This window comes from Geotrypetes seraphini, chromosome 17, assembly GCF_902459505.1.
Source record: "Geotrypetes seraphini chromosome 17, aGeoSer1.1, whole genome shotgun sequence".
In the NCBI taxonomy this organism is placed as follows: domain Eukaryota; kingdom Metazoa; phylum Chordata; class Amphibia; order Gymnophiona; family Dermophiidae; genus Geotrypetes; species Geotrypetes seraphini.
The window spans coordinates 34581252-34598847 of NC_047100.1; the positions used below are offsets into that span (position 1 = coordinate 34581252).

Consider the following 17596-nt stretch of genomic DNA (forward strand, 5'->3'; position numbering starts at 1 on the left):
GGTTTGTTTTAAATCTTCTACTTAGTAACTTCATCGCATTTCCCCTAGTGCTAGTGTTTTTGGGAAAAGTGAACAAGCGATTCACATCTACCCTTTCCACTCCACTCAGTATTTTATAGACCTCTATCATATCCCCCCGAGCCGTCTCTTCTCTAAGCTAAAGAGCCCTAGCCGCTTTAGCCTCTCCTCACAGGGAAGTTGGTCTATCCCTTTTATCATTTTTGGCGCCCAACCAGTTCCTGACCCTGTCTGTCACTTTGGACCCATACCAAGAGTACTCAGTTTATTTATTTAACACTTGTGTGGAACAATGTCAAAAGATTTTGTTAAAATCCCTAGCGCATTACCTCTATCTAATCATGCTTCACAGAAAAATAATAATGGGCACTCATGTACTACAAAAGTGCTTATCTGCCTTAAATCCCAACAGGGACCAGTTTCACCGGAGCTTCAGCAGTAATATGGTGCCTCAATGTATGTAAACCTGTAACGTAAAATATAGTCAATGTCTACAATTAGCACAATCCTATTACTTCATTCAACACTCTGACATTTTCATAAAAAGCCATCTCCCGCTCTCTACACTATAAACTCCCAATAAGCATGCTGATAATGTAAAATCTATGCCAATTCCATAAAACAGTGCACTAACCACTGCTCACTGCAGTCTCTTCCTGCTGTTTAGTCTGATAATAGTGACCTCCCACACTCAGATGCTGAGAACTAAAAAGCCACCTCTGCCTGGGAACCTGGGACTTTGTATTGATCGAGTAAAATTTATGAGATTATTAAAAATACAACTATTTGTTGATGCCTACATGTAATATGTTAGAGGTAGACGACAAAATGTTAGTTAGTAACTATGCGAGTTAGGAAGAGCAAGAACTGATATAGTCAGTGTATTGTGTGTAAATATCTGTCTTATGTATGTTTTTTAGAAATTGCTTAGATTTAGACAGTATACAAATTTTTTTAAATAAATAAAATCATGTTGTCCTGATGTTGCAAATCGGGGCTAATCAAAAAAACCTGAATACCGCTGCACAGGAACAAATCATTTCACAAATATTGTTTCTCATAAGATCTGTCTAATCAGGTGGAGGTGGTAGTGACAAAGCTTGGGACAAGCACATAGAATCTTTATGGGGAGGAAGGGAAAGTAAGTGGTATGGATGGGCAGAGTGGAAAGACCATATGCTCTTTTTATCTACCTTTATTTTCTCAATCTCCATTGTTCTATGTAAGCTCTACCCTTAATGATTCTGTTTTTGGTTTGATCTTTGCCAAAATTTGATTTAAATGACTTGCTTACCCTTAGTACAAAGCTGCATTTTTCCAACTAATGACAATTCCGTCTAATCCAATTCCCTACTTAACCCTTTTGGCTGAAAGCGCCGAATTGGTCTACTAACTTAACAAGCTCTACCCAAAATGTTTCTGTATGCAGCTGTTCTATGTTATTTAACTTAAGTCAATTTATTTTGCTTGCCAATGATCCCAATTGATCTGTAAGATCTCTAAATTATGGTAAAGTTTAATTTTGCATTTACAGTACTGATGTAAAGCATTTTTTGCAACTTTGTTGCGTTTTTTGTGCCATTTTTTTTTTTTTTTTGTTCTTCTGCACCCTAATTAGAGCATCAATGAATAATTGAAGATCTAACCGTAGGGTGGGATAAGAGGACAAACAAAACGCCTTAGCTGATTCACCTTGTAAGCATTTACATCAAGCAGAATCTGTCAGCTATGCAACTTTGATTTCGCACCCTTTTAATCTGCAGTACTTTATAACAAAGCTGCCCCATTCAGCGGCTCATAAACAGGCTGAATAACAGCTCAGAAATCGATTAAGAAGTAGGAAAAATCCTGAGCTGTCACCTTGAAAAATGTTTAGTGTCTGCAGCAGCTAATATGAACAGTGGTTGAAGTGTTCCTAGTATGTGTATCTTTTCACTCTGAAAACTGGGGCAAAGTCTATGGATGAAGAAGATTTTGTATTTATTTATTTTAAAAATTTCTATACCATTTAAAACTAAACAGTTTACATAATTTACGTACATAATTTTAAAACAAAAACATAATAAAATAAACATACAAATCATGACTACAAAATAATAGCATAACTTTACATAATAAAGATCATGAATAGTTCATCAACTCTGCCAGAGAGGAAAATTATTGTGTGATATAATAGACCAGTAGTTCCCAACCCTGTCCTGGAGGACCTCCAGGCCAGTCATGTTTTCAGGATAGCCCTAATGAATATGCATGGAGCTTATTTGCATGCCTGGCACCTCCATTATATGCAGATCTTTCTCATGCATATTCATTAGGGCTAGCCTGAAAACCTGACTGGCGTTAATATAAAGATAACAGCATTCCTGAGGAGATGTGTTTCTGTAGCATTCTATTTGGAAGTGTAGGTTTAAATTGTAGTATTGGAAACTCTGTTTTCCCCTTAGGCAGATATGACAGTAAGTTTGTTAAAAAAAGAAAGTTATTGACTTTTTTTCTACTTTAACCTATAGCATGACCTGGTAGTTAGTAAAAATACCTCTCTGATGACTGATGCATTCAAGTTGAAGATGATATATGTGGTAGCCTTGTCCCTGCATTTCTCTTGTCAGTCTTAGCCATGATGTTAAAAAATTAATTGTTGCCTCGATACAAATTTCTTTGGGAAGCTCACATAAAAGACATTCTCTGAGGGCAAGTAGGAATAATATTCTCACATGTGGGTGAAGTCATCTAAGGAACCCAGTACAGACACTGCCAAGTGAACTGTCACTTTAAATCTTTAGTCAATGCCTGTACTGCGTACATGCTGATGCCGGTGCCTTTCTGCTCAATATTGGCTTGCATAAGAATAGCCTTATTGGGTCAGACCAATGGTCCATCTAGCCCAGAATCCCGTCTTCATGGAGGCCAATCCCAGTCACAAGTACCTGGCAAAACCCAAGTTCCTCTGCAGGAGAGGGGGCCGTGGTTCTGTTCTAAATATTTCCTAATACCGAAAAAGACCAGAGGTCTTCGTCCAATACTAGATCTCCATGCTCTCAAAAAAATACTTAGTGAAGGAAAAGTTCAGAATGGTCTCTCTGGCAATCCTGTTACCACTTCTGGAGAAAAATGACTGGCTCTGCTCTCTAGATCTCAAAGATGCCTGCACTCACATTCTTATCCTTCTAGCTCACAGGAAATATTTTCATTTTTGAATAGGCTCAATTCACTTCCAATATAAGATGTTTTCATTGGTCTAGCTTCAGTATCCAGAGTATTCACAAAATGTTTAGTTGTAGTGGCTGCAACACTCCACTCTTGCAGTTTTCATGTAATCCCTTATCTAGACAATTGATTGATCAAGGCTCCTTCACCTCAGACAGGTCACCTAACCATCAATTCAACCGTTTGCCATCAATTCTTAGTACATCTGTGATTTTCAGTCAATTACTAGAAATCCCATCTCCAACCAACTCAAACTCTAGACTTCATAGGGGCCCTTTTGGACACAACACAAACTTGTGCATTTTTACCACAATAGAGATTTGACAATCTAATTCAAATTTGCCACAAGGTATTTCCTCTCTGCAACACATCACCACAAGCCAAATGATGCATCTTCTAGGTCACATGGCATCAGCGGTTCATGTGACTCTATTCACCTGTCTCCATCTCAGAGAACCTCGGTGGACAGTATAGGCCCAATGGTCTCAAGCTTCGTATTCGCTATCCCAGAGATTGCAGGTGACCTCATCACATCAACCAATCTTTTCAAAGGCCTTCTCTTCCACATTCTGCCTCATTAGAAAATATTGACAACAGATGCGTCTCTGTTCAGGTTGGGAGCCCACCTTGATGGCCTCCATACTCAAGGCATCTGAACTCCTAAAAAAAAATCTCTCCATATCAATCTCCTTGAGCTGCGAGCAATTCACAATGTCCTCCATACTTTCCAAAATCACCTTGTCAACCAAGTAGTACTTATCCGAACAGACAACCAAATAGATATGTACTATATGAACAAACAAGGAGGGCAGGATCTCGCCCCCTTAGTCAAGAAGCGATAGAAATCTGACCCTGGGAGATTCTTTTCAACATATTCCTCAAAGCAGTTTACTTAACAGAAAAACAAAACATTCTAGCAGACAAATCGCTCCTCCTAAACTTACTTGCTCCACTTCATCACTGATGCTGAAACCGTGGATTGAAGACAAAGTTTTATTTATTTTTCTTTCCAGCTTATGATTTATCTTTAATCTTATCTATTGTTTTGCCTTTTGTCTTTGTTTTGTTCTATTTCTATCATTTAAATTTCTCCAGAATTCTACTGTTCAACGGATCCCCCTTCTGCTTCTATTCCTTTCTCTCCTCTCTTCTACCTTCCAAAGTATTTAGATCAATGCTGTCTTGTTAAAATGTTTATTTTATTTTTATTTTTCCTCTAACTCTACTTTTCACTTCTCTATTACCCTCCAGGTACTTTAGTTAGATTGTGAGCCTTCGGGACAGTAAGGGAAATTTTCAAGTACCTTTCTTATTTCTAATCTTAATGTATATTTTCTGTAAACCGCTTAGAACTAACGGATGTAGCGGTATATAAGAAATAAATTACATTACATTACATTACATTACAAACTGAGCAGATTCCTACAACCTAATAAATAGTAACTCAACAGTGTTCATCAAATATTTACCAATTGGGGGACTCCAGGGATAGATTTCTTCTCCCCACAATCACAAACTTCTACTTTTCTGTTCCAGAATACACATTCCTAATTGCCTGGAGTCAGATGCCTTTCTCATAGACTGGACAGACAAGTTTCTGTATGCTTTCCTCCCAATTTTTCTAATTGGGAAAACTTTGTACAACTCCACCAAGAACCAACTACTATGATCCTCTTAGGACCTCGGTGGCTGCAACAACCATGGTTCCCTCTTCTTCAACTCAGTGTCCGGGAACCCATCCCACTTCAAATTTTTCTGACCTTGATAACTTAGAACAAAGGGTTCCTTCTTCATCCCAATTTTGTTCCTTTCGTTTTTACCTTATTTGTTTACTTTTCTTTAAATATTGTAGTTCTCCCTACTCTCCTCTTGTTTTCACCATACATTATGTCTGTATGTATTGTTTTTATTGTAAGTTATGTCTGTATTGTTTTGAATTAGCCTCTTGATTGTTTCCCCATTTAATTTTATTGTACAAAGCTTAGAATTTGATTGGCGTTTTATCAAAATTTTAATAAACTTGGAACAATGTGGTTTCTCTCTCCCAGTTAGTAGATGCATTTACTCTATCTGCACTAGTGTTAGCCATCATTGAAGCTTCTAGGAAACCTTCTACTCAACATTGTTACCACTTCAAGTGGACTAATTTCACACTTGGATGTAACCATCAATCATTGCATCCCAGACAATGTCCTCTGCTATCAGTCCTCAAATATCTCCTACACTTTTCCAACTCTGGTCTTAAAACCACTTCATTCAGAGTTCATTTTAGTGCTATTAATGCTTTTCATACACCACTGGATAAAAAGCCTCTATCTGTGTATCAGTTGATCTCCAGATTCATGAAGGGTCTTTTTCATACCAACCCACCAATCAAACCTCCTCCAGTGGCTTGAGAACTCACTATTATACGTTTCAACACTGATGAAGCCACCCTTTAAGCTACTTGTATCTTCATCTCTCAAACATCTCATATGGAAAGTAGTATTTTTAATCTGCATCACTTCGGCACGCTGAGTCAATGACCTGCAAGCCCTTGTGTGTCACAACCACCATATATGACATTCTACCACGATAGGGTAGTTCTCTGCACACATTCAAAATTTCTTCCTAAAGTAATTTCAGATTTTCATCTAAATCAATCTATAGTTCTCTCTGTCTTCTTTCCAAGACCACATTCTCACCCTGGTGAAGCTGCATTTCACATATTAGACTGCAAATTAGCTCTTGCTTATTACTCAGATTGGACCAAATTTCACAGAACTTCCATTCAATTGTTCCTCTCATTTGATCTGAATAAACTTGAAGTTCCCATCACCAAGGGAACCATCTCTACATGACTTATGGATTCTTATCTCCTTCTGCTATGCTTGGGCTGGGCTAACACCGGAAGGTTGTGTCATAGCACATAAAATTAGAGCAATGGTGACTTCAGTAGCTCATCTTCGATATACTCCCATAGGCAACATTTGTAAAGCAGCCACTTGGTCCTCAGTTCATGCCTTCACATCACACTACTGTTTGGAGAATCACTCCAGACGAGATAGTTTATTTGGCCAAGCAGTTTTACAAAATTTATTCTCTACTTAGATGCCAACTTCCTTCTCCCTCTTTTTGGTTTCAGCTAGAGAGTCTCGCATGTGAGAATATAGTGCCTGCTTGTCCTAGATTAAAGCACAGTTACTTAACTGTAACAGGTGTTATCCAAGGACAACAGGCAGATATTGTCAGAACCTTCCTTTGTCCCCTAGTTGGCTTCTTAGCTTTTTTACTGAACTGATGATCCTGTGAGCCGACATCGAGTGGGATGGCACTAGCGCATGCACAGTATGGACAGTCTCAAGACTTTCAAAAAGTTTAAAGTGACAGTACACTTTTGCACTATCCATATCGTGATTCATGGATGATGATATCATGCGAGAATATCTGCTTGCTATCCCTGGATAACGCCTGTTAAAGGAAATAACTGTACTTTTCTTCATCTCTTGTTATCATAAGAAAACTTAGGGGTATGAGAATTTTCTCCTGCCTACATAGAAAAACATAGGGGTATGAGTTGCTTTTCCCTAGGAATACAGCTCTGGTAATTGCTATTTTCTGTTTCTTTTAAACTGAGTTGCTTTTTAGATCAGCTACTTGAAGACTAAAGGCGGTGTATCAGTGTGCTAAGCTACCTACATTTGTATCCAGTCCCCATAGTAAACGGCATAATTTTGAAATTAAAGCATTCCTTTTATTGTGTAATAGACATTTACCTCATGAAGGGTAATATTAATATTTTTAGGAACAGCTTGATTTTGTTCTGCTACAGGCTTTTTTGAACTGCACATCCAGTAATGTCAGCATTTTATGAATCGTTTAGGACACATCTGGATTTTATTAAGTAGTACATAAAAAGCAGAGAGAAAACACAGAATAGTCATTCTTACCACAGCTGCAAAAATAATTGCCTGCTTTTCATATCTTTCCTTCTGCAGAGACTTAAGTATCAAGTAACTTCTCATGTGAATTTACTGTCAGATGTAGAAGACACTCTGCAGAAATATGACATGCTCTATCTGTTTCATATATGCCGGTGCCTGTATAGAAATGTGTACATGTGTTTATAGGGTGTCTTGCAATTGCATACTACTGTATGTTTGGTATATATTTCATAATTTTATTATTTTTAGGCAATGCCGACATTGTCTGAATGTCTTCTTTTGCAGTATGTGAGATATTAGCAGGGGCTGAATAATTGAAACCATTTGCCTGTGTATGAAGGTCTGGAATTTTGCAGAATTGGTTAAATAATGCATGCCAAATTGAAGACACAACATTTACATTACATTACATTACACTAGGGATTTCTATTCCGCCATTACCTCATTTAAAGATCATTCATTAAAAAACTGAACAATAGTCAACAATTGTCCTTTTTTTAAAAAGTAGAATTGTGGCAATCAAAAAAGATATACAGTGGTACCTCGGTTTTCTCATGAAATTCACTAAAGGATATTGTGATACAGTCAGATTTCTGATTGTAGCTGCAAAGCTCATTGTTAATAATGGTGATTGTTGCACTTGTCCTGTTCTTACTGCATCTGGGTAGGTAGATCTACCTACCCCGAAGTAATGAGACCTGGACAACCGCACAATCATGACGCCTGCTGCAGAAGCCTAAGAGAGCATTCATAAATAGTGTTAAAAGTTTTTGGCTGCTTCAACATCCTTTCCAAAAAGAGCATTAAGTAATGATATAACAATTTGTATATATACTTTGCCAACGGATTTGATGATCTTCATTTTTTTTATTTTTATTTAAAATACTGAAGACCTTTCTGTCTTGGATGCACATGGGGATCTGATCATGCAGTTTGTTTGCAGCTGCTAGTAATTAACAACCATTTTATAGGTTTAAAATAGTAATATTTTAAAATGTTTCAGTTGATGAAAATAAACTGGGTAGTATTTATTGGAAAATAAAGAACTGAAAATTGTGCTAGGTAAGAAGAAAAATAAGGAACCCTTTATAGTAATGGGGATTATAATGCAAAGATAATACAAACTTATGTGTGTAACCCTCTTCTTCAGGGTCCACCCTATATAGTGTGATGGGGAAAAGCCAGAACTCACAAAATGTCCGGGTTTCAGCCTGAGAGTAAAGAATCATGCCCTGTCACTGAGAAGCCCAGGAATAGTATCACTAAGGTTAAGTCAAAGGCTACAGAAATCAAAAATGTTCCTGGCCCACAAGCTTATTTGCCTTTGTTTGAGAAACTTTTAAATCAGAATGCATTCCCATGTACCACATCTCCTGGTCCAGGTTGGGACAAGAGAGGGAGTAAGGTAGAGAAAACTGCACTAGAAAACACACTGGGAAAAGCGCTCATGAAAGCAGGCAGGCAGCCTAAGGAACAGCCCAAGAGAGCCTCAGCCGTACCTCTGGGTGTAATTAAACAGGTGAGGAGTCTGAGACCAAGCAGAGAGAGAGAGGAAGCTTCACTCCGAGGCAGAGCTTCATTCCTAGCAGGGAACAGAAGCAGCAGGGCAGTTGCCAAATGGCCACAACATTTCTAGCCACTGAAGGGAGAAAGGCTGACAAAAGAGACCAGGCTAAGAAACTTTCAAGACCTAAACCAGCAGAAAGTTTATCCAGGGTACAAACTTATTACCAGATAGTCAGGAGATAGACGTGCTATCAATATCTGGGGAGAGGACAGCTGAGCCATGGTTTGATGAATGTATGAGTTGTGATGAATGTGCTTCAATAAGCTCTGTAGGAAATAGTGACATGCAGTGGGAGCCACAAGTTAATATATAAAGTGTGGTTGTGTTCTGTATGAATGTTATGTTATGCAATAGTGTTAAGCTGTGAGAAAGTAAGGCTAACTCATTTTCAGAGGTGTTTCAGTTATGTTACTGAAAGCTACAGAGTGGGAGGAAAGGGAATCCTTAACTCTTTCCTACCTCCGGTTCTCTTATGCTAGCTATAGTAGTGCTAGGGCTTAAGAATACAGACCCTTAAACTTGACTCCAAATCTCATTAGAGGGGTTTGAGAGGGACACAATCTTTGGGAGGTTTGCCTTTTCCCCCACTGAGCCCAGAGATATCATTAAGGCTCAGTGGTTGCTGATTCATCAGTGTATGAGAAGAGTGTTTATGCTCAGTGCATGTTATGGTGAATTAATGTTTAGCAGAGCACAGGAATGCCTTGCAGTTTCAGATAGTGGCAGGGTACCTTTAAGAAAGTAAAAGGAGCTAAAAGCCACACATTAGAGCAGAGCCAAGCCTGGAACTTAAAGAGGCTGAGTTTGGAAGCCCACATGAATGGTCTTGAAGAGCTTGTTGAACAAAGATGGAATCGGTCCAGAGGAAGGCTACTAAAATGGTCCGTGGTCTTCGTCATAAGGTGTATGGGGACAGACTTAAAGATCTAACTCTGCCTTTCTGATAACCTTTAGTTTAAAATACATGAAAGCTAGCAAAACAGTTTCTTTCTTTAGGCTTAATTGTTCCTGCTGTGCAGTTTGTTGAAGATCGTGGCTTTTCTGACAACTGACAGAACCCCTAATAGGTTTTGCTCTCCTGCTTTCTGTTGTTAGCTCGACCCCATTTACTCCATAAATCTCTTCTGTAGCATAGTAAGGGGGGCAGTCCGCCCTGGGTGCTGTCTTGGTGGGGACTTTGGCACCTGTCCTGCTTCCTGACCCCCCCCCCCTACTACATGCCCCTTCCCTTCTCTCATACCTCTTTAATTTTCATGGTGCGAGTGACATCACAAATTTGCTGCCCACGTCGGTGTTGGCTGTCTCTGACGCCACTTCTAGGTCCTGTGCCTAGAAAGTGATAACAGAGGGAGAGCCGACATCACGTGGGCAGCAAGTGTGTGATAGCACTCGCACTAGGAAAATTAAAGAGAAGAGGGTACGTGTGCGGCAGGAGGGGTCAGGAAGATGCACTCTGGCGATGCCACTGACTTGTTCATTGGGAGAACACTCAGTCACAACACGGGCCCGACCTGGGATGCTGCCCTACTTTGAGAAGGTTGGATTGGCTGTTGGTTGCTTGGTTCCTCATCCAAGTCCCTCTGCATTAGCGTGCCCTTCTTTATGTTCCTGAAGCTAGTGGCTGGACGTTGCACTCTCCCCCTCCCTGCTACGTAGTAACATATAGATGACGGCAGATAAAGGCCTGCAGGGTCCATCTGATCTGCTCAACCTGCCCTGCACTAGCTTTAATTCCCAGCTACTGGATTTGCCTCTTGAGAACTGCAGTTTTCTTTGATGAATTTCCTTTTCTCCTGCTCTTGTCCCTTTCCCTGATGGAATATAGAACATAAGAATTGCCGCTGCTGGGTCAGACCAGTGGTCCATTGTGCCCAGCAGTCCGCTCATGCGGCGGTCCCCAGGTCAAAGACCAGTGCTCTAAATGAGTCCAGCCTCACCTGCTGGACCAGCCTCACCAGTTTAGCAGGAACTTGTCTAACTTTGTCTTGAATCCCTGGAGGGTGTTTTCCCTTATAACAGCCTCCAGAAGAGCGTTCCAGTTTTCCACCACTCTCTGGATGAAGAAGAACTTCCTTACTTTTGTACGGAATCGATCCCCTTTCAACTTTAGAGAGTGCCCTCTCGTTCTCTCTACCTTGGAGAGGGTGAACAAACTGTCTTTATCTGCTAAGTCTATTCCCTTCAGTATCTTGAATGTTTCGATCATGTCCCCTCTCAATCTCCTTTAGATTCTATCACACTACATAGGCCTCAAAGTTTAAAATGTTTATACATAGAAATGTTTGTAAAAGTATTAGCAATTTGTACCTAATGAGGACACACATAGGGTTCCTTTTACTAAGCTAAGGTAGCGTTTTTAGCGCATGCTGCAGATTAGCATGCGCTAACCCCCGCGCTACGTGGAAAAACTTAACACCAGCTCAATGGAGGCGTTAGCGTCTAGCGTGCGCTTAAACCACTAGCGCAGCTTAGTAAAAGGAGCCCATAGTTTTGGTCTTTATTAGTACCCTGTTTGTCACAATATATTTTGTTGCATGCATAATTATATCTTTGCATTCTTATATTTTCTTTGCAGGGCTGTAGAGACCAAGAATCTTTTGCTTTTCTTCCGGAGTCTGTCTTCCTTTGCAGAGTGGTGTAACAGGCGCAAGCATACATTCCTTCATTTTAAGGTAAGATTTAAATAGGGATCTAGATTTACCTCATGCTTTTTCAGGCAGTTTAAGAACATCACTTTAGCTGCTTTTTAAGTTTTGTAGAGTAGATTGAAGTGCACTATTTATTTCTAAAATTTATAGACCGCCTATTCCTAAGCAGTTAACAATAAAAACATTCACAATAGTTCCAGACAAAATACATAAAAGCATCTTCAATTACAACTCAATCATATTAACAGTGTCCCACAAAAACCGGGGAAACAGCGTATTAGCAAGAAATGTTACAACAAATCATCACAATCGTAATTTGAGACGTCCAGATTAACTGGCAGAACAAGATCAGAGAACTAGTCTAATAGTTAGGTATGAAACCACGGTATCCAATGTTTAGTTTTCCAAGTTGATTGTAATGGTTACACAAACCCTTTGCTTATGTTATGCAAGTTCTGCTTTGCATTTGAAGATATTCCTCTTTATAAATACTCCATTTATATCTGTGTGGGACTTTTGCACCGCTTTATCAAATGTTAGCAAGTATATTATTTAGGAGAAATCTATTTTATTGCATAAGTGGCAGTGGATTCGTGCTTTGTAATCTATGTGCCTCAAATACTTGTGGTAGGCAATTTTACATACAGAATAATTTTAAGAATCTTGAGGGTATTTGAAGGGGAAGCTATACTAACTGGAGGAGATGGATAAATCTTGTAATCCACTCAGGGAAAAGCTGAACATCTGCAGAAGAGTTTCTTTAGCATGTGACTTGTTAGATTGAATTGAAAGGGACTATTCTTGTCTTTCTATTGCACATTTGACTTAATCATGCATTGATTAATTTATTTGTTCTAAGGGAGATACTATCTAAGGTACAATTTGCTACCTCAGGGCTCTATGAAATCTCTGATCGAGCAAGGATATTGCTTAATTTTGACATGGTATTAGAATGAAACAGATGCTCTTTGGCCGAAATCCCTTTCTAATTACAGTTTCAAAAGCTAACTTGCACACAAATTTAAGGAAACGACTCAACTTTGGAAGGAACAGGTGGCGCCTTCCCTGGAGCAAGTGCGAGATAGGTTGAGTGGGGTTTGCCACCACTCTCGGCTCTCCGCTCTTCAGGCCCGAAAGTGGCAGCAATTTATGAATATTTGGGATTGGTAGCTGGAGGAGAGTCTCTCTGGGTCTGTGGAGACTCCATTATCTTGGGGGTTTTTTAGTGTGGGGTGGGAGGTATAGTGTATTCTTCCTTTTACACCTGTATGTGGGGGGCTGCTGTGCGGTGTAACATACTTTGGTTTTCTTGAGGGGTTGATACATAATTCCTCAACTCAGACAACAGAACTCATTATTAACATTCCGTAAATTGATAAAGACCCTCCTCTTCAACTAAAGATCACCCTCTGTCTACTCCCCCCCTTAAGCCCCCCTCTCTCCTCTCTCCCCTGCCTATCTTCTCCCTAAATTTCAATATAGTCCTCTCTTAGTCTTTACTCTGACAAACTGTATCTAAACTCATAGAACTGTACTTAAACTAAACTACTTATATTTAAACTCTACTCTTAATTTGCTGTATTCTCCCTTTATTTAAATTATATCACAGTCTTGTAAGTCCAAACATTTAAACCTGTTGTACTTCTTATATGTCTAATTACTCTCCATTGTGTATGTTCACTTGTAGACCGTTCTGAGCTACTGGGAGGACGGGATAAAAATCTAAATAAATAAATAAATAAAATAATTGGGAAAAAAACCAAACAACTTCTTTGGTTTTGTTTGCAATGTGATGCGCTGGGGACGACAACATTGTTTGGGGACTCTGGGCTGCATTTGTACTTCTGTTTTGCCCTGGTGTTTCTTTGTGTTGTGTTTGACTTTAAATAAATAATTTTAAAAAAAAGTTAAGGAAACATATTGGGGAGGCCACGCTGTTTGTTTTTTTTACCTATCGATCCCTAGAATGCCTTCATGTTATAGATTCCACTAATCTTTTGGACTATACTAAAAGATGTAAATGTATACTACCTTTTGATAGGAGAAATGGTTGTATATCCACTGTTTCATGATTCCAAACAGTGATGAATACTCTTGGCAAAAAAGTTTATTTTCAAACTCAGTTTGAATATTTTATTGTAGTTTTAAGGTCCTAAAACGAATAAGTTCCTGTGAAAAATTTGAACTTTTAATCTACTTTTTGATGGGAAACAGGACTTAAGATCATTATGGACGCTGACTAAAACAGCGCTTACTTAGTATGATTCTACAAGGTGCACATACCTTTTATAGAATCATACTTAGCGTCCATGTGGGTTGCATAACTTAGGCCAGTGATTGTTAAACCTGTCCTGGAGGACCCCCAGCCGTTCAGGTTTTCAAGATACCCCTAATGAACATACATGAGAGAAATTTGCATGCCTACTTTATAGGCAAATCTCGCTCATTCATATTCATTAGGGATATCTTGAAGGCTGGGGGTCCTCCAGGACAGGTTTAAGAAACACTGACATAGCGCACCCATTTAGGCCAGCTAAAACCAGGCCTAAATGCCTGCGCTTAAGTTGTGTGCCTATCGGGTGCATTCTATAACAAGTGCTTGTAACTATTAGGAACGTCCATGGTCAGTCTCTGGCCATGCCCCCTTTTCAGATTCACACACTGCAACTGGCGCATACTTTTTATAGAATCGCGCTTTCCGAGTTGTCTGTGTAACTTTTAATTGCCAATCAGTGTCAATTAGGCCAATCAAGCTGTGCATGCACAATGGCTACAAATTTAATACTCTCATAAAACTAATTTCTATACATTAACTTTTAAGCCAATAGGTTAAATTTACCTCGGGCATCCTGGACACACAGGATATATTTTATAGCGTGTTTGGATGACGGACTTGAAAGAATGGTGTCCCCTTTCCTGACAAATTTTATGGTGGTCTTTTTATTTTGCTTTTCTATTAGATTGTTATTTAAAGGTGGTATAAAAAAGCCTTAAATTATTTTAGCAATACATTAAACTTGCATGTTTTTAAATGTTGATATATATTTTTTTTTTTCCATTTGTCAACACACCATAACCACATCTTTCAGGGGAAAATGCTTTATTGAAAGATAAAATGCATACCCTGAATCAAAACAGAAATATATCTGTTCATGTTGTTTTTAGGCTGAAATGGGGGAACCCTCCCCCCTACTGGAAAAAAATGTTTTGTTTTCCCTTTGTCATTAATGCTGCAGACTTTTCACAAAAGAATGTATACCATTATCAACATTGCCCCCCCCCATGAAGACCTTGAACAAAAAATGAAAACCAAAAACAAGACAGGAAATGAATTGAAACAAATTATTTTCCTCTGTACACCTCTGTTGTGGTGGATGTGCCTTTGCCAGCAGATTACAGCTGTGAGTCTGTTGGAATAGATCTCTACTAATAGCACACCTGGATTTATCTTTACAAAACTAGTCAAGGGCTGTCAAGTTCCTTGGAGAGTATTGGTGTATAGCAATATTTGCCATGCTACTGATTGTCAACTGGCTTGAAGTCAGACTCTTAGTGGACCACTCACATTTAACTTTTGATCCTTAGCCAGTTCAGTGTGGTCTTAGCTGTGTTCTGTGGTTTATTGTTGCGCTAAAAGGTGAACTTCCATCCTAGTTTGAGCTCTTACAGAGAGTGTTAGGTTTCCATCAAGGTCTTTTGTATGCATTCATTGTTCTTTTACTGTTCTGATGGATGCCGTAATATTTGCCAATGAGAAACATCCTCAGAATAGGATGTTTCCAGCACTATTTTCACATTATGGATGGCTGTCTGAGTGATGGGCTGTTTTGGGTTTGCAACAAATATAATGCTTTGTATTCAGGTCAAAAATGTAAACTTTAGCTTTGTCAGACCTCAAAACATTGTGCCAAATGGCAGTAGTATATCCTAAGTGTTTCTCTGCATACTTAAAATAATATTCAGGCTGGATTCTCTTATGTAATGATTCCTTGCTTGCCACCCTACCATACACAGGCTAGATTTGACCATTCTTGGCCATGGAAACTGTAGCTCGTTCAAAGTTGCCATTGATCTTTTGGTTGTCTTCCTGATCAGTTTACTCTTTGCTTGATTAACTAGTTGCAAGAATGGTCTGATCTAAGTAGAGTCTTGGTGGTATCATACACCTTTATGTCAGTGTTCTTCAACACAAGACTTGTGAGCCAATGGTGGCCCATGCAGTCTTCTAATCATTTTTTTTTACCACCATATGTTGGGCATCTCTCTTTCTTGTCCCTCCTGCATTCCGGCATCACTCATTCTGGCTCACCCTCCTTGTCTACCTCCCACTCAATCAAAGGTCCTACAATCTGGATCCTCTTTCCAGCAGTGATTCAGCTAGGCCCTCTCCGGCCAGCTCTCTCTGCAGCAACATTAACATAGAAACATAGAAACATAGAAATAGACGGCAGATAAGGGCCCACGGCCCATCTAGTCTGCCCACCTTAATGTCCCTCCCCTACCTTTGCCCTGTGAATAGATCCCATGTGCCGATCCCATTTGGCCTTAAAATCAGGCACGCTGCTGGCCTCAATCACCTGTAGTGGAAGACTATTCCAACGATTAACCACTCTTTCAGTGAAAAAGAATTTCCTGGTGTCACCTCGTAGTTTCCCGCCCCTGATTTTCAACGGATGCCCTCTTGTTGTCGTGGGACCCTTGAAAAAGAAGATATCTTCCTCCGCCTCGATGCGGCCCGTAAGATACTTGAACGTCTCAATCATGTCTCCCCTCTCTCTGCGCTCCTCGAGCGAGTATAGCTGTAATTTGTCAAGCCGTTTTTCGTATGGTAGATCCTTGAGTCCCGAGACCATCCGGGTGGCCATTCTTTGCACCGACTCCAGTCTCAGCACATCCTTGCGATAATGCGGCCTCCAGAATTGCACACAGTATTCCAGGTGGGGCCTCACCATGGATCTATACAATGGCATAATGACTTCCGCCTTACGACTGACGAAACCCCTTCGTATGCAGCCCATGATTTGTCTTGCCTTGGACGAAGCCTGCTCCACTTGATTGGCAGACTTCATGTCCTCACTGACGATTACCCCCAAGTCTCGTTCTGCTACCGTTTTTGCTAGGATCTCGCCATTAAGGGTATAAGACTTGCATGGATTCTGGCTGCCCAGGTGCATAACTTTGCATTTTTTGGCATTGAAGTTGAGTTGCCATGTCCTAGACCATCGCTCCAGTAGGAGTAGGTCGTGCATCATGTTGTCGGGCATTGAATCTTCGTCTGTTGTGCATTTGCCCACTACATTACTCAGTTTGGCGTCATCGGCGAATAATGTTATTTTACCTCGAAGCCCTTCTGCCAAGTCTCTTATAAAGATGTTGAATAGGATTGGGCCCAAGACTGAGCCCTGTGGTACTCCACTAATCACCTCCGTCATTTCGGAGGGGGTGCCGTTCACCACCACCCTTTGGAGCCTACCTCCAAGCCAGCTCCCAACCCATTTCGTCAATGTGTTACCTAATCCTATAGAACTCATCTTGCTCAGTAACCTGCGGTGTGGTACGCTATCGAATGCTTTGCTAAAGTCCAGGTACACGATGTCCAGGGACTCCCCAATATCCAGCTTCCCTGTCACCCAATCAAAGAAGCTGATCAGGTTGGATTGGCAGGATCTCCCCTTAGTAAATCCATGTTGTCGGGGATCCCGTAGATTCTCCTCATCCAGGATCTTATCTAATTGGTGTTTGATTAGGTTGCTGCAGAGGGAAGAGCCTGGTTGAATCGCTACTAGGAAGATGATCAAGTTTGTAAAAATGTCAGGTGAGTGGTAGGCAGGCAAGCATGCAGGGAAGGATGCCAGGGAGAATGAAGGATGGGGAAAGAGAAAGATCAAACAGGACCAGGAGGACAGGAGAGTCATTGGACTAAGGGGGAGAGGGCAGATGGAATAGAGTGAATGATGCTAGACCTGGTTTTGATAGGAGGGGGGGGGGGCTGCAAATCATGGTATGCAGAAGAAAAGAGGGAAAGAGAGAAGGGAGAACCTGGTCTTGGGAAGGGAAAGAGACCCAAAAGAGATGCTGGATGGAGAGAGAGAGCATAGGACACATAGGACAAGGACACATTGCTGGACACAGGGGACAGATAGGGATTCTGAGAAGTGATGGTGAATGCAAAGGAATGAAGAGAGAGGGAAATCATGGTGGACATGTATGCAGAGTAGGGGGGAGTAAGAAGA

General features: G+C 40.2%; 1 protein-coding gene across 3 annotated transcripts in view; it reads left to right on the top strand.

The window, feature by feature from the left end:
* The window catches only part of CENPP (centromere protein P), a 366797-nt gene that overhangs the window by 53289 nt on the left and 295912 nt on the right, over nt 1–17596 (top strand). For all 3 annotated transcript variants that reach the window (XM_033926062.1, XM_033926063.1, XM_033926061.1), the window contains exon 6: nt 11291–11387. In XM_033926062.1, the coding sequence (XP_033781953.1) occupies nt 11291–11387 (97 nt within the window). The remainder of the gene's footprint in view (nt 1–11290; nt 11388–17596) is intronic.